At 47.3% G+C, this 23,915-nt stretch overlaps 1 protein-coding gene across 3 annotated transcripts; it reads right to left on the reverse strand.

Moving 5' to 3' along the window:
- Nucleotides 1-6,830: 6,830 nt before the first annotated feature.
- Mtres1 (mitochondrial transcription rescue factor 1) lies at nucleotides 6,831-23,077 on the reverse strand. Of its 3 annotated transcripts, none has more exons than XM_070011040.1 (4): nucleotides 23,013-23,077; nucleotides 16,897-17,372; nucleotides 14,544-14,616; nucleotides 6,831-7,247 (listed from the first exon to the last, which is right to left on the reverse strand). In XM_070011040.1, exons 2-4 carry the CDS (start codon nucleotides 17,358-17,360, stop codon nucleotides 7,068-7,070), a joined length of 717 nt encoding a protein of 238 aa, XP_069867141.1. In that variant the 5' UTR covers nucleotides 17,361-17,372; nucleotides 23,013-23,077; the 3' UTR covers nucleotides 6,831-7,067. The 3 variants fall into 3 exon arrangements, with proteins under 3 accessions (XP_069867141.1, XP_069867143.1, XP_069867142.1); XM_070011042.1 differs by lacking the exon at nucleotides 23,013-23,077 and adding an exon at nucleotides 21,176-21,296; XM_070011041.1 differs by lacking the exon at nucleotides 23,013-23,077 and adding an exon at nucleotides 20,915-21,139.
- Nucleotides 23,078-23,915: the final 838 nt, after the last annotated feature.

Genomic DNA, 23,915 nt, shown 5'->3' on the forward strand with positions numbered 1-23,915 from the left:
GTGAGTGGGAAGATGCAGGTTTACAAATGCTTCTGCATCAAGGTTTCCTGCTCAGTGAACAGATTCGATGGTATTTGATAAGACCATTTCTGCACAGGGAAGGCTATGGAGTTTATTTCAAGAATAATTCATTTAGCAGGGTGCTGGTGGCTCACTCCTGTAATCCTAGCTACTGAGGAGGCTGAGATCTGAGGATCGAGGTTCAAAGCCAGCCCGGGCAAGGAAAGTCCATGAGACTCATCTCCAATAAACCACCAGAAAACCGGAAGTGGCGCTGTGGCTCAAGCCATAGAGCGCTTGCCTTGAGCTAAAGAGCTGAGGGACAGTGCCCAAGCCCAGAGTTCAAGCCCCATGACTGATTTAAAAAAAAAAAAAAAAGAAGAATTCATTTGTTCTCCTAAGTAGAGCCTTCGGGTCTCAGATGGTGAATAGTGTCCTGGAGAGGCAGAGAGCAAGCAGTGAGCACCACAGCCATTTCCCAGCAGCCCCTGCAGTGCCACAGCTGGGGATTCAGATGGGACCCATGGGTTACAAAGGATCTGTTTCCAGAAACAGCTCCTATTGTCCAGTACTTGTAATGGGTCTGGGATGTGCTGAGGGCTGAACGTGTGTTATTTCATTTAACCCTCACAGAAGCCCATGCTACGCATGGGGAAATGGATGCCACTCTATAAATTGGATAACTTAGCTACGGTAGTTAGCTGGCAGACTCGAGGTCAGCATCCCAGATGATGCTCTTGGTTTCCGTGCTACAGACGTGTAGCTGTACAGAGGAAGTCCATCTCTGTCGCCTGCTATCCAGGAATTTAACTTGGAGTTTTGCTGGTATCCACTATTTCTAGACTTCTGGGGCTGCCCTAGTAAACATTTCTGACTTAGGAAACCCTTCAGTTTGTACATTTGTTTTTTTAGTCTAATAATTGCTTTTTCTTTTTGGTTGGTGATCGTGGTATTTGAAATCAGGGCATGGTGTGCTACTGATTGAACCATACTCCCCAGAAGCCCTTTTTGCCTTAGTCTGTTTTTTACACGGGCCTATGCAGACAGGTTTTACACATCCATCTTCCTACTTCTGCCATCCTAGAAGTTGGGATTCCAGGGATGCACACCATGCCTGACCTAGTCAATGATCTTAACTGACATATTATTTTTTTTGTGTGTGCTGATACTGAGGCTTGATCTCAGAACCTCATGTTCCCCCTTAACTTTTTTGCTCAAAGTCAGTGCTCTACCACTTGGGCTGATTAAAATTGGAGATAAGAGTTTCAGATTGTTAGGTTTTTAAAAAGAGGTTACTGAGTAAGAACCACACCATGCACGTGGTACTCAGGTAAGGAGTAGGTTTATTCATCGTTCTGGCTGGCAGTTTGCCATGTTGGCCCTCCACGCAGCTGGGAAAGGCCTGGGAAAGAGCTGGGAAAGAGAGAGAGCTGGGAAAGAGGGCGTCTGGGCCTGGGTTAGGCCTTATCTAGGGTATGGGCAGAGAAAGGTGTGGCCACATCAAATTCAGATGTGACCTCAGGGGATGCAGATGTGACCTCTTCCTCGTGTGCCAGTTGCCTAGGTAACGTAGGTACTGGGTGGAGACTTTGCTGTGAGGAAGGTGGAGTCTGCTCGCCATCCAGGAGCAGACCTGACACAGATTTTTTTTTTGCGGGGACTTCGAACCATCTCAGCCTACTGAGTTAGCTAGGATTATAGACATGCCACTGGCATCTGGCTTGAGTATTTTCATTTTTAGAGTTGGAGAACATATCATTCCATAAAATAGAATAAGTCTTGTAGTGAGCTGAATGGAGGAGGTTAGGTTTTTTTTTGGGGGGGGGGAGTGGGCATGAATTAAAAATTTTAAACTGTTATTATAAAGGTGATATACAGAGGGGTGCAATTAAATGTCAGGTAATAAGTAGATTTCTAGGAGGTTGGTTTTATAGACAGAAAAAGGCTGAAGAAAGCAGAAAGCAGAAACAGAAAATAGAATAAGGAATGCAGTAGGAATCGTCTGCCTTTAAAGGATATTCATTTATTCAACAAATGTATTTGGAAGGCCAGCCATCTCTGGGCAGTGCTTCCTAATTCCACCAAGCCCCCACCCTCTTGCTGATATCTCAGTCTTGAGTTGGGCGAGAAGGTCCCAGTAGTAAAAAGCACAAATCTGTCATTTCTTGCCTGAGGCTGATTTTCAAGGATGTGTGGGAGAAACTGGACAGGGGCCTTGGCTCCTCCCTCAGTGCACGAGAGGCTTCTCGGTGGAGGCATTTGCACAGGGAATTGGGCTGGATTGTGGCCTAAGGCACACCTGCAAGACTGCAAGATTTCCTGACTCTGTTTCTCTCAAGACTGAAGGTGCTTGCTAAGTGCTGACTGCTGATTGGAGAAGGCAATAGCCCTGGTCTGGCATTTAGTCTGTGCCATTTCTGACATAAGAGATTAGAAAGAAGCTTAACTCCTTGGCTTTAACAAGCTGAGAGCTCAGCACAAGCACACTCTGTGCACAGGGGTATAGGTTTAAAAAAAGAAAAGCCAGGGGCTGGGAAGGTGGCTCAGTGGTAGAGCACTTGCCTTGCATGCCTGAGGCCCTGGGTTCGATTCCTCAGCACCATATAAGCAAAAAGGAAAAAGCCGGAAGTGGTGCTGTAGCTCAAGTGGTAGAGCGCTAGCCTTGAGCTGAAGAGCTGAGGGACAGCGCCCAGGCCCAGAGTTCAGGCCCTACGACTGAACCAAAAAAAAAAAAAAAGAAAAGCCAGGCACCAATGGCTCAGGCCTGTAATCCCAGCTATTCAGAAGGGTGAGATCCAAGGACTGAGGTCTGAAGCCAGCCAAGGCAGACAAACTGAAGAGACTCATCACCAATTAACCACCAAAAAACTAGAATTGGAGCACTAGCTCAAGTGGTAGAGCATTAGCCTTGAGCAAAGTAGCTCAGGGACAGCATCCAGGCCCTAAATTCAAGCCCCAGTTATCTCTCTCTCTCTCTCTCTCTCTCTCTCACACACACACACACACACACAGCCCTGCACACACACACACAGTCCTGCATCCTGTTTCAGATCTCTCTGAAAATTTTCAAGCAGTAAGTGGTGTGGTAGCTGCTATCAAATGGCTGGCAGGTAGATTAACAAGCAAGAAAGCAAGTTAATCTACTGTCTTCAAGAATGAGTAATGTGTGGAGTGGCCAAGGTTTTTGCTAATGGGAGAACTCTTGCACTGGGTGTTGGTTAAATGTTTAACAACTGCTTCTCCAAAAGTAACAACCTGGCCCTGTTTTACAGTGTTTGATGATTTCTAAGTTAAACACTGGTGTGGCTCAAGGTAAGGAGGGCAGGGAGAAGGATGCACCAAACATCCTTCTCTCTCTGAGAGCCGCCTGGACCTGGGGACTGGTTGTCTAATGGGAGCTTTTTGAAAGCCAGAGTTTTACAACCAAGGTAAGACAGAGCTGTGGCAGGTAAGCTTTACCTTTCTAAAGGACAGAGCTTTGGTAAGGTAAGACAGACCTTAAAATTCCTTTGTTGTTTTTTCTTTTCTGCCTCAGGAGTCTTGAATTCCAGGCCTGGGTGATGTCCCTAAATTCCTTTTTGCTCAAGGCTAGTGCTCTGTGATTAATTGGAGATAAAAGTCTCAAGGCCTTTCACACCCGGCTGCCTTTGACCAGTGATCCTCAGGTCTCAGCAACCTGAGTGGCTGGGATTACAGGCGTGAGCCACCACTGCCCAGCTTGTCTTTTCTTTTTGGATACTAGGGATCAAACTTACTAGGTAAGTGCTTTGCCACTGAGCTACAACCCAGCCCACGTCACTAAGCTTTTTTGCTCAAGGCTAGAGCTCTACCACTTGAGTCACAGCTCCACTTCCAGTTTTTTTTCTGGTCTTCCCTGCCTGGGTTGGCTTCCAACCACCATCCTCAGATCTCAGGCTCCTGAGTAACGAGGATCATAGGCGTGACTCACCGGCACCTAGGTCTCTGTTAGCTTCTTGAAAAAAGTTTTTGTTTCTCCAACCTTTATTGCACAAATAAAGAAGACTTAAGGTTTATCCTTGCAGGTTGGTGGTGTGGTTATCTGTAATCCCATCACTCCAGAGGTAGAGGAAGGAAAATCACAAGTTCCAGGCCAGCCTGGGCCACCCTCTTATCACTAAGCAAGGGAAAAAACAGAAGTTTTCCCAAAACATTGTTTTCTCAGAATGGTTGTCTTCCCAGCTATGTAAATCTATGTCAGGGTAATGCAATGCAGCATATCTCCTAGAGAGATTTTAGACATAACCTTAAATTGTTCTTTTAAAACTGCCAGCACATACCAGAAGCATTTTCAGGCTCTCCTGAACATTTAAGCCAATCAAACCAAAACCAAAACCACACTCTCTTGTCAACTCAACACTTGACCTATTTTTGCTTAGACCCTCCTTCTTGTAGGGGCCATCTGCACCTCAGGATCATCCTAGGTCTACCTCCTTGGTGTCTCTAGCACCCTGCTTCCTGTGACAACTCAAAATACCTCCAGACATTGCCAAATGTCCCCAAAGGGCGCTTGCCCCATGTTGAGAACTAATAGAGTATGTCCAAATGTTTCTTTAGCCGTGTATGTGTGTGTGTGAGTGCGCGCCAGTCCTGAAGCTTGAACTCAGGCTCTACCATTTGAACCACAGCTCTACTTCTGGCTTTTTGCTGGTTAAGTGGAGATAAGATCTCACAGGCTTTCCTACCTGGGATAGTTTTGAACTATGATCCCTAGATCTGAGCCTCATGAGTGATTAGTATTATAGGAATGAGCCAGTGGCTCCTGACTTGCATTGCTGGTCATTTTTGCTGGAGGCCTTGCTGGGAGATCAGAAGATGCTGTCCAGCTCCGTTATGACTTCGTGGCAAGGGCTCCATAATTCTTTGAGTTGTTCCTAAAGCCCTTTATCATTTCATGAACATGTAACAAGTCCCTTGCACTGCATACAGATACATTGATCAGGTGTTTTGCCACATGCATGACCAAACCAGCATCCTGTTATCTGAAGTCCTTTGCTTAGTTTGATTTTCAAAACAGAAATAGGGAATGGATCAAACCTACCAAGTAGCATGGAGGTACTAATTACCAAGAGGCCGCAGCGCAGCAGTCTTTCAAATGGCCCTTCCTGAGTCAGAGTGGTGGCACATGCCTGTAGTTCCAACACTCTGGAAGCTGAGCCTGAGGGAGTTAGAGGCCAACCTGGGACACATAGATCCTGTATTAAGCCCTTACTCTTCCCAAACCCTCCCCTCATGTCCTGCCCTCTCTGTTCCTTACCTTGTGTAACATTCTTTCTCCTCCGAGACACAAGGCAGCACATTCAGTATCCTGACCCCTAACTTGTCCAGTGAGGACAGCAGGTAAAGCCATGGCTGAGTGACCCCCTTGCTAACGGTAGCAGAGGCCCGCTGGACTGGGTGGCCTCACCCACCACACTTCATAGGCTTTCTAATCACTTTCCTAATGCAAAGACAAGAGAGGAAGTGGGGGGCTGGGAAGGTGGCTCAGTGGTAGAGCGCTTGCCTTGCATGCATGAGGCCCTGGGTTCGATTCCCCAGCACCACATAAGCAAAAAGAAAAAAAGCCAGAAGTGGCTGTGGCTCAAGTGGTCGAGCACTAGCCTTGAGCTGAAGAGCTGAGGGACAGCGCCCAGGCCCAGAGTTCAGGCCCCATGACCGGACCCCCTTCCCCCCCCCAGAAAAGGGAGGAAGTGGGGAAAAGGAGAGTGAAGGTAGAAAAAGTATGGGCATAATCTCCTACATTATAACTACGCCATGTGGAAATTCAACATATTTTTGCTGATGACTCAGTAAATCCAATAAAACAAGTGGCAAAACATGAAAAGCTCCCAAGTACACCACACTGTATTTCACCTAAGAGAATTTTGTTTTCAAGTAAAGTCTTATGAAAAAAAGAGGTATGTATGTGTGTGTGTGTGTGACCAGACTCACTGGCCCCATCAGCTGCATTGAGCTATGGACGATTCCCTTCCCTTCAATCTGCCCAGGCTTGCAGCAGCACTGGAGCTCATGAAAGCATGGGCCAGTTTGACAGGAAGTCCAGCTCACCTTTTCTTAGCATGGCAGCTTCCGGGTGCTGCAGCCTGCAACTTGTTCCACGCAGACCACCTCATGATGCCACAGAATGTGTGGGCACACTCAAGGTTTCAGTCTGATTCCTTTGATAACATTTGATTCTCTAGTCTCTTTGTAAGACCTGTGGACTTCCCACTTCTACCTTAAATTAAACCCTCTGCTTCTATCCTAAATCAGGGGCCAAATAGTAAATGTTTCAGGCTTTTGTAGGTCATACACAGTCTCTATTGTTGTGACTATGTGTACATAAACACACATTTTTTTTGTAAGTTGTGGGGTCTGAACTCTGGCTGTGGGCGCTGTCCCTCAGCTCAAGGCTAGCGCTCTACCACTTTGAGCCACAGCACCACTTCCAGCCTTTTCTGCTTATGTGGTGCTGAGGAATTGAATCCGGGACCGACCACATGCATGTGAGGCAAGCACTTTACCACTGAGCCACCATCCCAGCCCCCACTATTTTAAAGAATGTTCCAGAAATGGTAAACCACTCTTAGCTTGAGGGCCATTCCCAAAAAAGCCTCCATGCTTTTGCCTGCTGCCTTGCCTCCCACAAGTAATTCCGAGTGGGAGGGAATCACTGGTCCGGACTTCTGAAGACAGACCAGAGGGGAGAAAGGGCTCCCTCTTTCCTGAAGACCCTTCAATAACCTGCATGGCAGCCCCCACTTGGCCTGTGCCCTTGCAGCCTGCAGTTGGTAAAGCCGGCCCCAGACGGGGAAGAGGTTTGAATGAAAACATGAAGAGACAACCAGGGCAGTTTATTGCGCAGACTCCGAGGTAGATGGCTGGGAAGGGCGGGCAGGTCACGCGCGCCCAGTCCCTCAGGCATGCAGTCCTCTCAAAAGGCTCTCAGACGTGGGTGGGCGGGAGCCCCAGCCTCCACCAGGGGCGCAGCTGGTGCACAAGGGGAAAGATCCTCTGGGATGTGGCCCGCTCTGGGAGCGGCTCTGAGGAGCGTGCCCCGGGAGCCCCGCTCATTTAGACCGGCTCTTCTTTGGCAACTGTAGCTTCTTCCACCGGCGGAGCACGACACGGTATTTTTCACTTTCCGTTTTCTCTTCAGACACCTTTTTCAGGAGAACCCGCATCACCACCTCGGTTTCTGCTTCCTTACCCTCTCCGATGAGAAGATCCAAAGTATCGCCTACTTTCACCTGAAAAGGAAAAGAACGTGGGACTTTCATTATGTGTTGGGAAACCCAGACCCCTTCAAATATTCCCGTGCATGGCCAGTGCAGTATCCATTGGGTTATGGAAGGAAATACTTGAACATCTGTTTCTGGAAGACTGGCAAACCGCAAAACAGGGCCCAGAGCAGTATGTGCAAGGTGACTCTGTCCCCACCGGGAGGTGACCTCCACGCAGTCCCTTCGCTGGCTGCCCTCCACGATCTGGTGCTTTGTTTCTGTCTTGAAAATTCATTTCTTATTATCTTTAAAAAGCTGTAGAAAGGGGTTTCAACTCAACACTTCAGGTTCTGTGTACAGTGCATCTTGATCAGTCATCCCTTCCATGTTTTTCCCTGCGTCTATACCCACCTACCCTGCTTTCCTAGTTCCATTTTCATATATGCACCCTGATTGTATTTGCACACTCTTCCCCTCAATTTGTCCACCCCTTGAACCCTCACTCCTCTAAGACATGTTTTAGCTTCCTGGTATTTGTTTTTGAACCATGATCCTCAGATCTCAGCTTCCTGAGTAGCTAGGATTACAGGTATGAGCTACTGGCACTGGGCCCTTTCATCAATTTTTTTTTTTTTTTTTGTCGGTCGTGGGGCTTGAACTCTGGGCCTGGGTGCTGTCCCTCAGCTCTTCAGCTCAAGGCGAGCGCTCTACCACTTGAGCTACAGCACCACTTCCGGTTTTCTGGTGGTTTATTGGAGATAGGAGTCTCACGGTCTCTCCTGCCCTGGCTGGCTTTGAACCGTGATCCTCAGATCTCAGCCTCCTGAGTAGCTAGGATTACAGGCGTGAGCCACCAGCACCCGGCAAAATTGTCTTTTTTTTTTTTTTTAATTTTTTTGGTCGGTCGTGGGGCTTGAACTCTGGGCCTGGGCACTGTCCCTCAGCTCTTCAGCTCAAGGCGAGCACTCTACCACTTGAGCTACAGCGCCACTTCCTCATCAATTTTTAACATACATGACTTACGTGAAACAGGGAGGGGCAGTGTGCTGGAAAGCCAGTCAATGCAGACAGTGGTCAGCTGCTGAGAAATGGAAGCAAGGACGCTGCTTTGCCAGTGTTGGCTAGCTCCTAGGAAGCTACATGATCACTAAGACCAACAAGCCTCAATTCAAAGATGGAATGCAAGCTGGGCACTAGTGGCTCATACCTGTAATCCGAGCTACTCAGGAGGCTGAGAAATGAGGCAGAAAAGGCCCTGTTAGACTCTTATTTCCAATTAATCACTCAAAAATTGGCTGTGGAGCTGTGGCTCAAAGCGGTAGAACACTAACCTTGATCAAAAGAGCTCAGGGACAGCACCCACATCCTGAGTTCAAGCCCTATGACTGGAAAAAAAAAAAACTAACTAAATAAATAAAAAGATGGAATGCAAATAAAGGAGAAGACAAGGGAAGCTGGGTGTTTTGTAATCCCAGCACACAGGAATCTGAGGCAGGAGGATCGTGAGTATGAGGTCAGCCAGGGCTGCACAGTAAGATTATCTTAAGGGGGCTGGGAAGGTGGCTCAGTGGTAGAGCGCTTGCCTTGCATGCCTGAGGCCCTGGGTTCGATTCCTCAGCACCATATAAGCAAAAAGAAAAAAGCCGGAAATGGTGCTGTGGTTCAAGTGGTAGAGTGCTAGCCTTGAGCGGAAGAGCTGAGGGACAGTGCGCAGGCCCAGAGTTCAGGCCCCATGACCAAAAGAGGATAGTCACGTGTCGACCGCATGGGTCAGATAGCTTCCAAGTGAAAGCCACTCTCGTACTGAAGGAAGTTGTGGGCTGAGTTAGTCAAGGGATGCCTTGGACTGCTCATGTGGACTCCAAGGACTAACAGTGAGGATCAGGCCTATGCCAAGCTTGTGGACAGACTGACAGTCGAAGCAGCTCAGGAAGTCAGAAGATCTTCCCAGAGACTCAAGGAAGGCCTTTGCAGACCTGGATGCCATGTGCCATTACTTCACTAAAACAAAAGTCAGATAAGTGCAAGTGTGGCTCAAGTGGTAGAGAGCTGCTAGCCTTGAGCCAAGCAAGAATGCAAGTCTTGGAGCTCAAGCTCCATACTGGTATACACAGAGAGGGAGAGAGGAGAGAGAGAGAGGAAGGGAGGGGAAAAGGAAGGGGTGAGAAAAAGAGGAAGGGGCAGAGAGAGGGAGGGGGAGACAGGGCGAGGGTAGGGGAGAAAGAAGAAAAGGGTAAGGGATAAGAAGAGGGAGAGTGAGCCAGTGCTCAGGCCCTGAATTCAAGCCCCAGGACCTGCAGACACACATATAACCCCTACAAAAAGACAAATACCCAACAAATAAAAAGCAAACAAAAAATGTAGGGTAGCAAGCAAAAGACTACAGAGATTCAGCTTAAGATTCAGCTTAAGAAGCATGGTGTCAAGCACTGACTAACCCTAGTTCCCAACTATGTTCTCTGGGCAGCTATAACTTTGTAGAGTGTCAAAACATTTATATCTCATGAAAGCAAGCCTGTATCTGCTCTCTTACCCACTCAAGCAGGCCAATACTGACTGAGTTTGTACTGTGGGCATGTATAGTTGCTGGCTGTGACTCTACCTGGTCTGTCTTGGAGGCCCAGAGTAGCTCCTGTAAAATTCATGCAGAGGCAGATTTTAAACTAGTAACTTGCTCCCTCTGGGCTGAGAAATAAGAAGCTCATGCCATGTCTACATATCCAGATTGCTTTCTCCCTTAAGTGGAAAGTGTGGGCCCACCCAGGTATTATCTGGAGGGTCTCTGCTCTGCAGCACTTCCACTGGACCAAATCCAAAAACATAGCCAAATTGACTAGTATAGACATTTAAAAAATCATTGTACAGAAATATAACACTTGCTGGGGCTGGAATCCCACCATTTAGAGGCTGAGCTAGGAAGATCATGAGTCCAAGACTATCCTGGTTACAAACTTTGTTTTTTTTTTTTTTGTGGGGGAGGGGGTCCGGTTGTGGGGCCTGAACTCTGGGCCTGGGTGCTGTCCCTCAGCTCTTCAGCTCAAGGCTAGCACTCTACCACTTGCGCCACAGCACCACTTCTGGCTTTTTTCTTTTTGCTTATGTGGTGCTAAGGAATCGATCCCAGGGCCTCATGCATGCAAGGCAAGCACTCTACCACTGAGCCACCTTCCCAGCCCAAACTCTGTTTTTTTTTTTTTAAAGTGTTTTTTTTTAATTGTGAAAATACCGTACAGAGAGGTTACAATTACATGGCAAGGTAATGAGTACATTTCTTCCGGCTTTTTTTTTTCTTTTCTTTTTTTTTTTTGCTTATGTGGTGCTAAGGAATCGAACCCAGGGCTTCATGCATTGCAAGGCAAGCGCTCTACCACTGAGCCACATTCCCAGCCCCCAAACTCTGCTTTTTTAAAAAAGAAAAATAGCCAGTTGCTGGTGACTAACGCCTGTAATCCTAGCTACTCAGGAGGTTGAGATCTGAGGATCTCAGGTTCGAAGCCAGCTCAGGAAGAAAAGTCTGTGAGACTCTTATCTCCAGAAACCTGGAAGAGGTATTGTGGCTCAAGTGGTAGAGCGCTAGCCTTGAGCTGAAGAGTGCAGGGATAGTGCCCAGGTCCAAAGTTCAAGACCCATGACCACCACCCCCCTCCCCAAAAAAAAAAAAAAAAAGAAAAGTAAGGGCTGGGAAGGTGGCTCAGTAGTAGAGCACTTGCCTTGCATGCATGAGGCCCTGGGTTCCATTCCTCAGCACCACATAAGCAGAAAAAGCCAAAGTGGCGCTGTGGCTCAAGTGGCAGAGCGCTAGCCTTGAGCTGAAGAACTGAGGGACAGCGCCCAGGCCCAGAGTTCAGGCCCCATGACCGACAAAAAAAAAAAAAAGAAAAGAAAAAAGTAAATTAAGTAAGGTGCTGATGGCTTATACCTATAATTCCAGCAAATCAGGAGGCTGAAATCTGAGGACTGTGATTCAAAGCAAGCCTGGATAGAAAGGTAGTCTATTGCCAATAAACTACTCAGAAAAAGCTGGAAGTGGTGCTGTGGCGCAAGTGGTAAAGTGCTAACCTTGAGCAAAAGGAGCTCAGGGACAGTGCTTAGGACTAGCACAAAAGATGAAAAAAAATAAAAAAAAGAAAGAAAATAAACTGAGCACAGTGGCTCAAGCCTGCAATTCTCGCTCTTAAGAAGTGAGATTGGGGGGCTGTAGTTCAAGACCAGACAGACAAAAAAATTCCACAAGACTCTATCTCAATCAATGGCTGGGCATGGTGGCTCACACCCATTTCTGCCTGTCCTCCTCAGAGACTTAGGGACAGATCAATAGGAGAATCCCAGTCCAGCCTGGCTAGGGCATAAAGAGAGACCCTATTTTGAAAGTAATACACAAAGGGGCTGGGAAGGTGGCTCAGTGGTAGAGCGCTTGCCTTGCATGCATGAGGCCCTGGGTTCGATTCCTTAGCACCATATAAGCAAAAGGAAAAAAGCCAGAAGTGGCGCTGTGGCGCAAGTGGTAGAGCGTTAGCCTTGAGCTGAAGAGCTGAGGGACAGTGCCGAGGCCCAGAGTTCAGGCCCCACGACTGGACCCCCCCCCCCAAAAAAAAAGGCTCATGGAGCAGCTCAAGAGGTAGAGTACCTACTTAGCAAGTGAGACTTTTGAGCACCATCTTAGTAAAATTCATTCTAATAGGTAACATACACATGCCACACACAAAGAAAGGCAACCCTTCTTGTGTACCTTTTACAGACAGAGTTTCACCCTTAAAAGGGCAGCGAGTGGGCTGTTCGGCTCTTTAAGGGGCAGGTACTAGGGAAGGCCTGTACCTCCTTTGCCCAGCTCAGCTCAGGGAGAGGGGAGTTCAGGAAGGACTGGCTCACACATGGTTCCTCACCCCACCTGGAAGTTAACAAATGGCTGGCAGCTTCGGTAGCATGGGCCCCACCTGGTTCACAGAGCACAGAAAAGCTTTTACAGCTGGAGGTAGCCAGGGCTGGAGCTGCAGCATCAGACAGCGCCTGACCCTCCAGGGCCAGAGCCAGGCGCGGGCTCCATGGAGCAGGCCAAGGAAGGCGAGGCGTTCTTTATTCCCCTCCGAGACACTGTCCTTTAGCAGACACAAAGCACAAAAACACTGGCTGGGATTAGTGGCTGTTCCAAATATCTACATTTCAAATCTCCCCTTAGCTGCAGTTTCTATGGCTACCGGGCCTCCTAGTAACGAGGCAGCTGCGTGTTAATGCTGGCCTCTGCCTTTGCTGACCCTCAGGAGAAATCTGGATGGCAGCCGAGACAACAAAACACCCAAGGCAGAATGAAGCAGTAGCAATTAGACTGTAGTTAACAATATCTCAAAGCAGGGGGAGAAAAATAGGCTTTTGGGTTTATAAATGAGGTCCCAGCAGAGAGGCAAGGTGTTCTGGGAGTAATCATTTCTTACTCTAAGAACACATCTTGCCCTTAGAAGACTGGGGCTGAGGAAAGGGGGCCAGGCTACAAGCAGGAGAAAGCAATTAAGGGTAGAGAAGGGCCTATCTGGTTTTGTACAGCTCACTGAACAATGGCTGACAGAGCAGTCTGAGCTTGTCAGCTCAAGGCTGTCCAGAGGGATGGACCTGGTGACTGAGGGCTGAGAATCATGGGGGGAATGTGTCCCACTCTTTCTATGCATGAAACCAGCTGCAAATACCTTTTAACATGGGAGCAAACTGAAGGAATGCTTCCTGCTCCCCTTCTCCCCCATAGGACAGCATCACTGTCTATGGACCAGAGCAACAAGAGGTGGCTCAGGTCCTCCAACCCCAAAGAAAATTTGAAATATTAAAGAAAAAAATCTCAAAAAGGGTGTCTAGCCTCTAGAACATTGCTTCTTACAACACTGATCAAGAAATGCCTTCTAGTATCATAAGTCTGATGCTGCCAAACTTTTTGTTGTTGGTGGTGGTTATGGGGCTTGAACTCAGGGCTAGGCACTGTTTCTGAACTTTTTTTCTTTCTTTTTTTTTTTTTTTTTTGGGTCCGGTCGTGGGGCCTGAACTCTGGGCTTGGGCGCTGTCCCTCAGTTCTTCAGCTCAAGGCTAGCGCTCTAGCACTTGAGCCACAGCGCCACTTCCGGCTTTTTTTTCTTATGTGGTGCTGAGGAATGGAACCCAGGGCCTCATGCATGCAAGGCAAGCGCTCTACCACTAAGCCAACTTCCCAGCTCCTGTTTCTGAACTTTTTCACTCAAGGCTAATGCTCTACCACTTTGAGCCACAGCGCCACTTCAGTTTTCTGGAAGTTTATTGGAGATAAGAGTCTTACAGACTTTACTGCCTGGGCTGGCTTTGAACCATGATCCTCAAATCTCAGCCTCCTGAGAGCTAGGATTACAGGTGTGAGCCACCGGCACCAGCATGTCCCTGAGCTTCTTTTTGCTCAAGGCTAGCATTCTATCACGTGAAACATAGTGCCACTTCTGGCTATTTTTGTTTATGTGGGACTGAGGAATTGAACCCAGGCTTCATCATGCTAGGCAAGCACTCTACCACCTAAGCCACACTCCTAGCCCTGACCTCAAATTTTAATCCTCCAGTTCTCAGCCTCCTGAGTCAATGAGTCAATGGCACCTGGCTAAAAATATCTTCAACAAAAAAAAGAAAATAAGGCACTTCCAATATCCATTCTAATATCTAGTTTTGTTTTTACAAACAATGGAACTTTCCCTCAACCTTTGGTGTTTTCGTGTTGCCAAAGTGGATACTGGAAATAACTTCTTTATACTCTCTCTCTCTCTCTCTCTCTCTCTCTCTCTCTCTCTCTCTCTCCCTTGGGGCTTGAATTCAGGGTCTGGGCTCTGTCCCAGAGCCTCTCTGTGCTCAAGACTAGTGCTCTACCACTTAAGCCACAGTGTCACTTCCTGGAAATACACTTCTTTATAAGAAACTTATTTTTCTCAATTGTTATTGACCTGGACCTGTCAGAAAGTAAATCTTTATGCATGCTTCCCTGCATGCAAAGGAATGCCTCAGCCGGTGCTCATGAATACTGCTGAAGTGAACAGAGTCACACATCTGCTCCGGTAATACCTTTACATGTCAAATACTTCCTTGTAATCTGCGATTCCATGGAGGCTAACATTGATAGATTTTTGCCAGTCCCCAAAGTGGCTTATGCCAAAGACTTCTTCATCACAGGGTCATTAAGGGTGCAAAGGAGAAAGTGGCCTGTGATAAAGCCTGCTGTCAGATTCCATCAGATGGGCCAGGGCCAGGGAGAATAGAAGATCTGATGCACCACAGAGTGCAGACAGAAACCAAAACTATCTGGCTCTCATTATATGTTTAATTTCTCACCGTTCTGCTTTTCTTCCATAACTTTTCCCCATTCAGTCTCAGTTCACCATTGTAGAATGCATCTTCTACTTTGCTATTAAAAAAAAAAGAAAAGCATTTTAAAATACAGAAATATAGGGGCTGGGAAGGTGGCTCAGCGGTAGAGTGCTTGCCTCACATGCATGAGGCCCTGGGTTTGATTCCTCAGCACCACATAAACAGAAAAAGCCAGAGTGCACTGTGGCTCAAGTGCTAGAGCTCTAACCTTGAGCTGAAGAGCTCAAGGACAGCACCCAGGCCTATAGTTCAAGCCCCATGACTGACCAAAAAACAAAAACAAAACCAATACAGAAATATATTCAAGGCTGGGAATGTGGCTTAGTGGTAGAGTGCTTGCCTGGCTTGTATGAAGCCCTGGATTCCATTCCTCAGTACCATATAAACAGAAAAAGCTGGAAGTGGTGCTGTGGCTCAAGTGGTAGAGTGCTAGCCTAGAGCAAAGAAGCTCAGGGACAGTGCCCAGGCCCTGAGTGCAAGCCCCAGGATAGAAAGAAAAAAAAAAACAAAAAACAAAAAAATGAAGAGCAAAAGAACAGTAAAATCAGATAGTGAGTCTTGGAGGATCGTGGTTCAAAGCCAGCCCAGGCAGGAAAGTCTATGAAATAGAATCATCTCCAGTTAAGCAGCAAAAGAAGGGCTGGGAATGTAGCTTAGTAGTAGAGTGTTTGCCTAGCATGCATGAAGCTTGGGTTCAATTCTTCAGTACCACATAAACAGAAAAGGCCAGAAGTGGTGCTGTGGCTCAAGTGGTAGAGTACTAGCCTTGAAAAGAGAATCTGAGGGACAGTGCCTGGTTCTGAGTTCAAGCCCCAGGACTGGCAAAAAAATAAAAAGCCAGAAGTTGAGTTGTGGCTTAAAAGGAAGAGCACCAGCCTTGGGACCAACACCAAACAGAAAAAGAAAAGGCTGAGAATGTGGTTTAGTGGTAGAATGCTTGCCAAGCACACAAGAAGCCCTGGGTTCGATTTCTCAGTAAAAGGGTTTGATTCTTTGGTACCATTTAACAAAAATTAAATAATGACTGGGAATGTGGTTTAGTGGTAGAGTGCTTACCTAGCATGTATGAAGCCCTGGGTTCCATTACTCAATACCACATAAACAGAAAAACCCAGAAGTGGTGCTATGGCTCAAGTGGTAGAACATTAGTCTTGAGCACAGAGAGGTTCAATGACAGGGTCCAGGCCCTGAGTTTAAGCTCCAACACTGACAAAAATAAGTAAATAAATAAAGCATAAAGGAAGAAAATTAAGAGGAAAAAAACATTAAAATTAGTTTAGAAAAACAAAGAAAGAAAAGCTGAGCAAAAGCATGAAGTCCTGAATTCAAGCCCCCATATGGACACCAAAAAACAAAAACAAAAACGGCCAGGCTATGCACAGGTTGTGTATAGTTGTTATCCCAGCTACCCAGGAGGGAGGGAAGCACAGACCAAATGATTAGTCCCTGGGGATGGGAATGTGGCTTTGTGGTAGAGTGTTTTACCTAGCATGCAAGAAGCCCTAGATTTGATTCCTCAGTACCACATAAGCAAAAAAAGCCAGAAGTGAAGCTATGGCTCAAGTGGGAGAGTGCTAGGCTTGAGCCAAAGAAGCTCAGGGATAGTGTTTAGGCCTTGAGTTCAAGCCCCAGGACTGGCAAGAAAAAGAAAAGAAAAAAAATAGTGTAAAGCAAACAGAGCTGGAGGTATGAGTAAAATGATAGAGTGCTTGCCTAGCAACTGCAAGGCCTTGAATTCAAAGTCCAATGCTGCCAGAAAAAAGAATCTGCCTTCTTAACCACTACCTTCTATTTCTCTTGTTGACTTTGGAAGATACATTCTCACACTTTAGTATTTGTGAAATCCAAGTGCTTTTTCACCTGATATATATGTAGTATATGTAATATGTGATTCTTTTTCTTGGTGTCCTGGTTCCACCCAACACACACACACACACACACACACACACACACACACACACACACACACACACACACACACACACACACACACACACACACACACACACACACACACACACACACACACACACACACACACACACACACACACACACACACTCTCTCTCTCTCTCTCTCTCTCTCTCTCTCTCTCTCTCAATGACTCATCAGATACTCAACTGTGTCTTAGAACCAAAGGAAATATGGCCTATGGGGATCAGTTTTTTCATCTATACAATGAAATAACTGAAGTAAATTTTCACACAGCCCTTTCATATCTGTGGTTATTCCTTACTGTCATAAGGGTTGAATGATTTGTAGTGATGCATTAAAATAAGCAGACCAGTGAGTTCACAATGAAACACGCCATACTCACTTTCTCCCAATATCAAGGCCAGTCTTCAGGATGACATCATACCGAAAAGACTGCACGACTTTGTCCAGGTCTTTGTAGTCCTTGGGCACACTGGGGTCCTCCTCAAGCTCCTCTTCCTGCTCACTCCTCTCGCTGCGAGCACCCTCATCATCAGAGTCCGCCTCATCTGCTTTTTGCAGAGTCTTTTTAGCAGATTTCTTAGAGCTTATATTGCTTTTGAGTCTTATAGAACATGGAATATGTTCTGGAGATACTAAAAGCCCAGGAAGTCTGAGAGAAAAACTATGTTGGGAAAGTGTGTTATAATATGGTGCATTTAACTTGGTGCTAGAAAGATATAAGTGTCGGTTCCAGGAAACATACAGTCTGTGTGAAGGTGTTCCTTGAAGCACACCCCACAGTCGGATCCAGGTGTCTGACTTCCTTAGAGCACCACTGAGCAATCGGACACCTGTCACAGCCATGCTGCATAAGACCTGAAACAGACAATAATTCAGTTTTACTTCAGTGTCAGATTATTCTTACAACCATATGTGCCACAAGCCCTCTGCTGTTACACTGGACTTTATGCTCCCCTATGCCAGGCTGTATCAGCAAGATACAGGGCAAGAGCCTCACACCGTGCCATGCTGCCTCCTTGCGACAAATGTAAAGGCTTAGCTCATAGGGCTGTCATGAGGGTCCAGAGGGTACAAGTATGTGTGGAAAAAATGCTTTTGCTTCTATTAACTGAGTTCAGATTGTTACTGAAAGAAAAATGGCTAACAGTAATTTCAATGATGAAAGACAGAAAAATCTGGACAGAAAAATTGTTTCTGGCACACACTCTATCCTTGCCACAGTGACACTGCCAGTCCGAGGATGGCAGATCATGACTTCAGAAATTCAGTGAATCTAAACTTCCTTGCAACCTCCAACCCCAGTAAATAAGTCAGCAATAAAGAATTGCATCAGATCATCTGTCTCCTTTTAAGTCTCCTTCCCACTGCTGAACAGAGCCTTTAGCAGAGAGGAAGGGACCTGAGGCACAAAATTTAGGCAATTAGGGCTGGGAATGCAGCTTACTGGTATAGTGCTTGCTAGCAAGCATGAAGCCCTGGGTTCGATTCCTCAGTAGCACATACACAGAAAAAGCTGGAAGTGGTGCTGTCAAGTGGTAGAGTGCTAGCCTTGAGCAAAAGAAACTCAGGGACTGTGGCCAGGCGCTGAGTTCAAATGCCAGGACTGGAAAAAATAAACAAATTAGGCAATCACTTCCGGAGGTACTAAGGCACTGATTTCAAAAGCCAATGAATAGTGGTTGTACAAAGGTTTCAATTCCATATGTCTGGCTATGAGGATACTGCTTCTTAATGTCACCCCTTCCATCATCCTCCATTTCCCCATTCCAACCCCACCCTCAAGTTACTCAGTTCACCTTTTATATAATGTACCCTTAATATGACTGCACTGATTAAAACTTTTATTTTATTTTATTTTTGGTTGTGGGACTTGAACTCTGGGCCTTGGTGCTGTCCCTGAGCTCTTTAGCTCAAGGCTAGCATTCTGCCACTTGACTCACCGCGCCACTTCCAGTTTTTGAGTGGTTTATTGGAGATAAGAGTCTCTCAGCAGGCCTGGGAAGGGGGCTCAGTGGTAGAGCGCTTGCCTTGCATGCATGAGGCCCTGGGTTTGATTCCTCAGCACCACATGAGCAAAAAGAAAAAAAGCCGATAGTGGCGCTGTGGCTCAAGTGGTAGAGTGCTAGCCTTGAGCTGAAGAGCTGAGGGACAGCACCCAGGCCCAGAGTTCAAGCCCCATGACCAGACCCCTCCCCCCCCCCCAAAAAAAAGTCTCTCAGCCTTTCCTGCCCAGGCTAGCTTTGAACCGTGATCCTGAGATCTCAGCCTCCTGAGTAGTTAGGATTACACGCGTGAGCCACTGGCGCCCAGCTGTGTCCATTATACTTTAGAACTGATGTCTTTGGTAATAATTTTTACTATTTTTTTCCCTTCCATCAACCACATAGTTTTACTTTCCATCAACCACATAGTTGATAACAATTATGTTTTGCACACACTACTTATTTTCCTGTATACATGAACAGACAACACAGCTCAACTCTTATTCTACAACTCTTGTGTGGTCCCAGTCTAAATCTTTTTTTTGTGTTGCTGTTGAAATAATTTTAAAATGCCTTAAAAATTTAGAGTACTTTAAAATAACTAGAAACTACCTGAATCATGTTCAAGAGAAATGCTGCAACAAGTTACATATATGTATATATGGAGGCATATATACATATATATATATATATACATTGTAATTCAATAGACTGAACAAAATTTATTCAAAGAAATAATTTAATTTTATAAAATCAAGGACAAAGAAAAGAGCTTATCTCTTGCTAGCAATATAGCTCAGCGGCAGAGTGCTGGCTTAGCATGTGTGTGGCCCTGGATTTGATACTCAGCTGTGAAAAAGAAACAAAAAAGGCCTATTTCGGGAGTTTGTAGACTTTATAAATATTCCTAATTTCTATAGTAATTTTTTTTCTTGAACAAAGCTAACTTCATCAGCTGTAATACTAGAAAGAATGGAGTGTTTCAGGGGCAGGGGAGTGAGAGGGAGGACCACCCCAAAATAAGAGACACCCAGGGGGATGGAAATGCCCATGGCCAGAGGCAGAAGCTAAGCCTCTTCTGTCAGTCCTGAGTGCATGCAATCTTGGGAAACAGTCCTAGCTTTAGTTGAGCACTGTGGCTCACAGCTTTAATCCTAGCTACTCAGGAGGCTGAGACCTGAGGATCTTGATTCAAAGCTAGCTCTGGCAACAAATCCCCAAGATAATTTTCTTTTCTCCTTTCTCTCTCCTTCCTTCCTCCCTCCCTTCCTTCCTTCCTTTCTCTCTCTCTCTCTCTCTCTCTCTCTCTCCCCCCTTTCTTTTTCTTCTCTCTTTTTGGCCAGTCCTGGGGCTTGAACTCGGGGGGGGGGGGGGGGGGCTAGGCACTGTCCCTGAGCCTCTTTTGCTCAAGGCTAGCACTCTACCACTTGAGCCACAATGCCACTTCTGGCCTTTTCTGTTTATGTGGTACTGAGGAATTGAACCCAGGGCTTCATGCATGTTAGGCAAGCACTCTACCACTAAGCCATATTCTCCTGAAGATTCTTTTTTCTTTTTTTGGTTGGTCGTGGGGCTTGAACTCTGGGCCTAGGCAATGTCCCTTTGCTCTTCAGTTCAGGACTAGCGCTCTACCACTTGACCCATAGTGCCACTTCTAGTTCTAGTGGTTTATTGGAGATAAGAGTCTCACAGACTTTCTTGCCTGGGTTGGCTTTGAACCTGATCTTCAGATCTCAGCCTCCTGAGTAGCTAGAATTAGAGGCATGAGCTACCATGCCCAGCCTAGCCTCAAGATTCTTATTTCCAACTAACCAGCAAAAGCTGCAAGTTGGGAGCGTGGCTTAGATGAGCGAAGCCAAAGAGTTCAAGCATAAATAAATAGGTCATTTGGACCAGGCATGACAGCATTCAAAATCATACTTTGTTTCCTCAAAACTTTACAAAAACACTGAGCACTCTCCTCCTCCTCTTATGTTTGGCCACTTACCTCCACTCACACTGGCCTTCATACCCCCCACATACAATGGATTGATTATCTTTGTTTTCTGCTGCTACAACTGAATGCTACAGCATGGGCAATTTACAAAGAACAGATGCTTATTCAGCTCACAGTTCTCAAGGCTGGGGAAGTCCAGGAACATGGACATATGCCAGACACAGAGCAAGCATGCCTCAGAAAGCTTGCCATGAGTTTTAAAACAAAGTCACTCCCCAAATAACTCATTAATCCGTGAGTGGATCAATCTGTACACCACAGCAGAGCCCTCATACCCCAATCACCTCCCCAGGTCCTACCTCTCAACACTGAAGCACTGGGGACAAAGTGGTACAACACTCCCACACACACACACACAAAATGGAGAAATCACATTCAAACCATACTAGACTTGTTCCAGCTGGGCCTAGAACACTTACCAGATGATACCTGCAATGTCAACTCCTCACTTTCTTAGTCTTACAGGCCTCTCAGTGAGGCTCACCTACTTCAATTCTATTTTTTCTTTTGCCCTATCAGTCTCCTTTAGTTTTTTTTTTCTCCCATCACATGTATTTGAATAATGTGCAGAATGCTTTTGTTTGAAGTGACTGTTCCTCACAAAAATATAATGCCCACAAGTTTGATTCTTCACCACTATTTGATTCCTCTGCTGAAGTCCAAGTTACCCAGATACCTACCCCAAGGTAAATGCTTAATTAAAAATTTGGCCGGGCGCTGGTGGCTCACGCCTGTAATCCTAGCTACTCAGGAGGCTGAGATCTGAGGATCGCGGTTCAAAGCCAGCCCGGGCAGGAGAGACCGTGAGACTCCTATCTCCAATAAACCACCAGAAAACCGGAAGTGGCGCTGTAGCTCAAGTGGTAGAGCGCTTGCCTTGAGCTGAAGAGCTGAGGGACAGCGCCCAGGCCCAGAGTTCAAGCCCCACGACCGACAAAAAAAAAAAAAAAAAAAAAAAATTTGCTCAGGCTGGAAATGTGGCTTAGTGGCTAAAGTGTTTGCCTAACATGATGAAGTCCTGGCTTTGATTCCTCAGTACTACGTAAACAGAAAAAACCAGAAGTAGCACTGTGGCTCAAGTGGTAGAGTACTAGCTTTGAGCAAAAGAATTTCAGGGACAGTGTCCAAGTCCTGAGTTCAAGTCCCAGGACTGGCAGAATTAAAAAAAAAAGATATAAAAAAAATTTACACGCTGGGTGCCAGTGGCTTATTGCCTACAATCTTAGCTACTTAGGAGGCTGAGATCTCAAAGCCAGCCCGGGCTGATTTCCAATAAACCACCAGGAAACCGTGAGTGGGGCTGTGGGTCAAGTGGCAGAACGCTAGCCTTGAACTGAAGGGCCCAGGCCCAGAATTCAAGCCCCACAACTGCCCCCCACTTCCCAAATGGTGTAATTCCAGCTCTTGGGGAGGCTAAGGAAGGAGGCGGACACGCTGTAAACTAACCTGGGCTACACGTGAGACTGTGCCTCAAAAACACAAAAGCAAAGCTGAGCACCAGAGGCTCAGGACTGTAATCCTAGCTACTCAAGAGGCTGAGATGTGAGGATCGCGGTTCAAAGCCAGCCTGGGCAGGAAAATTCCGGAGACTCTTATCTCCACTAAACTACCAAATAAATAAATAAATAAAGGCCAGACTGTGGCTCAAAGTGGTAGAGTGCTAGCCTTGAGTAAATGGAAGCTCAGCGGCAGATCTAGGTTTTGAGTTCCGCCCCCAGGACCTGTACCAAAAAACAAAACAACAAAAAAAAAAACAACAAAAAAAACAACAAAAAAAACCCACCAATGTAAAAAAAAAAAAAAATCAAAGAAAAATCTCTGTTGCAATCCAAGTAGGACTGCTACATCTGAATAAATCCAGAAAAGATCTCGTGGATGCGCCGGATGGCTGGGCCGGCGGCTTAGATTCCCCAGGGCGATGCGCCTCCGAGTGGGGACCTGATCTAGAGAGCACGGGAGCCCCGGAATTCCAGAGCTGAGCGGAATCGGAGAGGGATCCGTGTCGGAGGCGTGGACGCGAGTTTAGGCCCCTCAGCAGGTTTCCGCGGAGATCCTGGACGAGCTGTGAAGGCGACGCCGCCGGGCCGCAGGGCGCTGGGGTTCGGCCCTCGCTCCGGGCCCCGACCCCCCTGCAGGGCCCGGGGAGGCGTGCGCTGTGACTCCGGCCAGGTCGCCGCAGCGACCCGTCTCCTCTCTGCAGACTTCGGGGCGGCCGGCAGACACCGGCCCACCCGCCCCAGGTCCCCAAGGTCGGTGAAGCCGGACACCCCAGCTGCCGGCCCCGATCCGCGTGGGCGGCCAGCGCGCTGCGGCCCGGCCCGCAGGAGGCCCCGCCCGGCCCGGCCCGGCCCGGGGTCAGCGGGCCGCCCCAGGCCTCGCGGCACACCGCAGGACGCCGCACTCACGTGCTTCCCCGGCCCGACCGAGGGCGGGGGACGGGCGGGGCGGACCTGAGTGCCGTGAAGCCACGGAGGGGCGCGGGCCGGGGGCGCAGCATGCCAGTAGGGGCGCACTCACCTGGACATCAGGGCCGCCGGGCCGCCCCTCCCTCCCCGCGGCCCCAGCCTTGGCCTTTGCCCCGCCCCTTCCGGCGGTAGCGGCGCGCGAGAGCGACGGGGGCAGGACGCACGAGCACGGCGGCGGCGGCGGCGACGCAGTGCCCCCTGCTGGACGCTGTGTCTCGGAGGACCGCGCAGGGAGAGGGGCTGGGAGGATTCCCCCACCCACGTGGCTCCTGAAAGTTTAGGTTTAAATCCCGATTGAACTTGTCTTTGAACATCTTTGAAACTGACTATGAACGATGTACGAAACCCGAGAGGACTGAAGACTTAAAAGTTTAACCGGGTGCGGGTGGCTCATGCCTGCGAGCCTACCTACTCAGGAGGCTGAGATCTGAAGACCATGGCTCAAAGCCAGCCCGGGCAGGGCAGTCCATTAGCCTCTTCTCTCCAAGAGACTACTCATAGCCAGAGGTGGTGCTGTGGCTCTAGTGGTTGAGCGATAGCCTTGAGCAAAAGCCGCTCAGGGACAGCGCCCAGGCCAGGAGTTAAGCCCCAGGACCTGTATTACTCCTCAAAAAAAAAAAAAAAAAGTTAACATCCTCTAAGAAATAAAGCCACTTAAAGAAGAGTGACACACACGTGTCCCATTGATGTATGATGCAGTAAATGATTGCATAACAGAAAAAGCCTGGAAGTTTGGTGAAAACAGTGGGCCTCTGTAAGCAACCTGAGAGGCAATTAGATGAAGCAGACACTAAAGGAAGGATTTCTGTGGGTCAACCTATAGCATAAAGTTTCATAAATGTTGACATGAATGCTCGCAGGCATATATGCTTCTATATGCTCTAATTTCTACTAAATTAGAAATAGCAATTTTGTTTCTTGCTTTCAGAACATTCTATTCTGGGCTCTGCACACC

Source organism: Dipodomys merriami, unplaced genomic scaffold (genome assembly GCF_024711535.1).
Source record: "Dipodomys merriami isolate MVZ:Mamm:240054 unplaced genomic scaffold, mDipMer1.0.p SCAF_8, whole genome shotgun sequence".
Classification (NCBI taxonomy): Eukaryota; Metazoa; Chordata; class Mammalia; order Rodentia; family Heteromyidae; genus Dipodomys; species Dipodomys merriami.